The sequence below is a fragment of the Penaeus monodon genome, chromosome 15 (assembly GCF_015228065.2).
Source record: "Penaeus monodon isolate SGIC_2016 chromosome 15, NSTDA_Pmon_1, whole genome shotgun sequence".
Taxonomy (NCBI): Eukaryota; Metazoa; Arthropoda; class Malacostraca; order Decapoda; family Penaeidae; genus Penaeus; species Penaeus monodon.
This window is the reverse complement of record NC_051400.1, coordinates 41,343,896-41,344,599: the sequence shown is the minus strand read 5'-3', so window position 1 is coordinate 41,344,599 and position 704 is coordinate 41,343,896. Positions and strand designations below refer to the sequence as shown.

General features: G+C 50.0%; 1 protein-coding gene across 1 annotated transcript in view; it reads right to left on the bottom strand.

Moving 5' to 3' along the window:
• LOC119582375 (amino acid transporter AVT1D-like) overlaps positions 1-704 on the bottom strand; it is a 47,677-nt gene that overhangs the window by 11,427 nt on the left and 35,546 nt on the right. The window contains exon 6 of the mRNA XM_037930589.1: positions 93-281. Within this exon, the coding sequence (XP_037786517.1) occupies positions 93-281 (189 nt within the window). The remainder of the gene's footprint in view (positions 1-92; positions 282-704) is intronic.

The window sequence follows — 704 nt, the reverse complement described above, 5'->3', positions numbered from 1 at the left end:
CAAGTACTGGAGATACAAAAAAAAGTCTACACCTCCTAAACCCTCCTCTCCCCCCTTTCCCCACCATCCCCCGTCCCCACGCTCCTCCTCACCAGAAATCCTTGGGCGTCCCCAGCCACGTCGCCGGCACCAGGACGCCCCCGACGACGAAGAGGCAGGAGCACAGAGACGCAGACGAAACCAAGGGCTGAACCAAGGCGGAAAGGAGCTGGGACGCGAGCAGCAGGAACACAGTGGAGACGCCCACCAGGGTTGCCTGTTGCGCTGCCGTGCACAGAAGGCTACGGGGGAGGAAAGGGTTAGGAATGTCGAGTGCTGTGTGCTTTGAGACAAGAGCGGGGGAGGGAGGAGACGGAAAAGGGAAAGGAGTAAAAAAAAGAATAAAAATCTAGAAGGGAAGAAACAAAGGGAGAGAGCTGAGCATAAGAAGATTGGAAGGGGAGACACAAAGAGACGAGATTAAACACAAGTGGAATGGAAGCCAAATATAGGCGTAGATATACATTGTACACGTCTACGGAATAAAGGTTACCTAATTCTACCTACAATGTGGGGTATGTAAGTGAGCATTCCTAGAAAAGATAAATTGGGAGGGACTTTGATTGCATGGGTGGCATAAGATAATTAAGTACGGGATGTAATAGTGGAAAGTGTAAAGGATCTTGTGGTAACCGCATCCTCAGATTTTGGTTTTCTTGAGATCT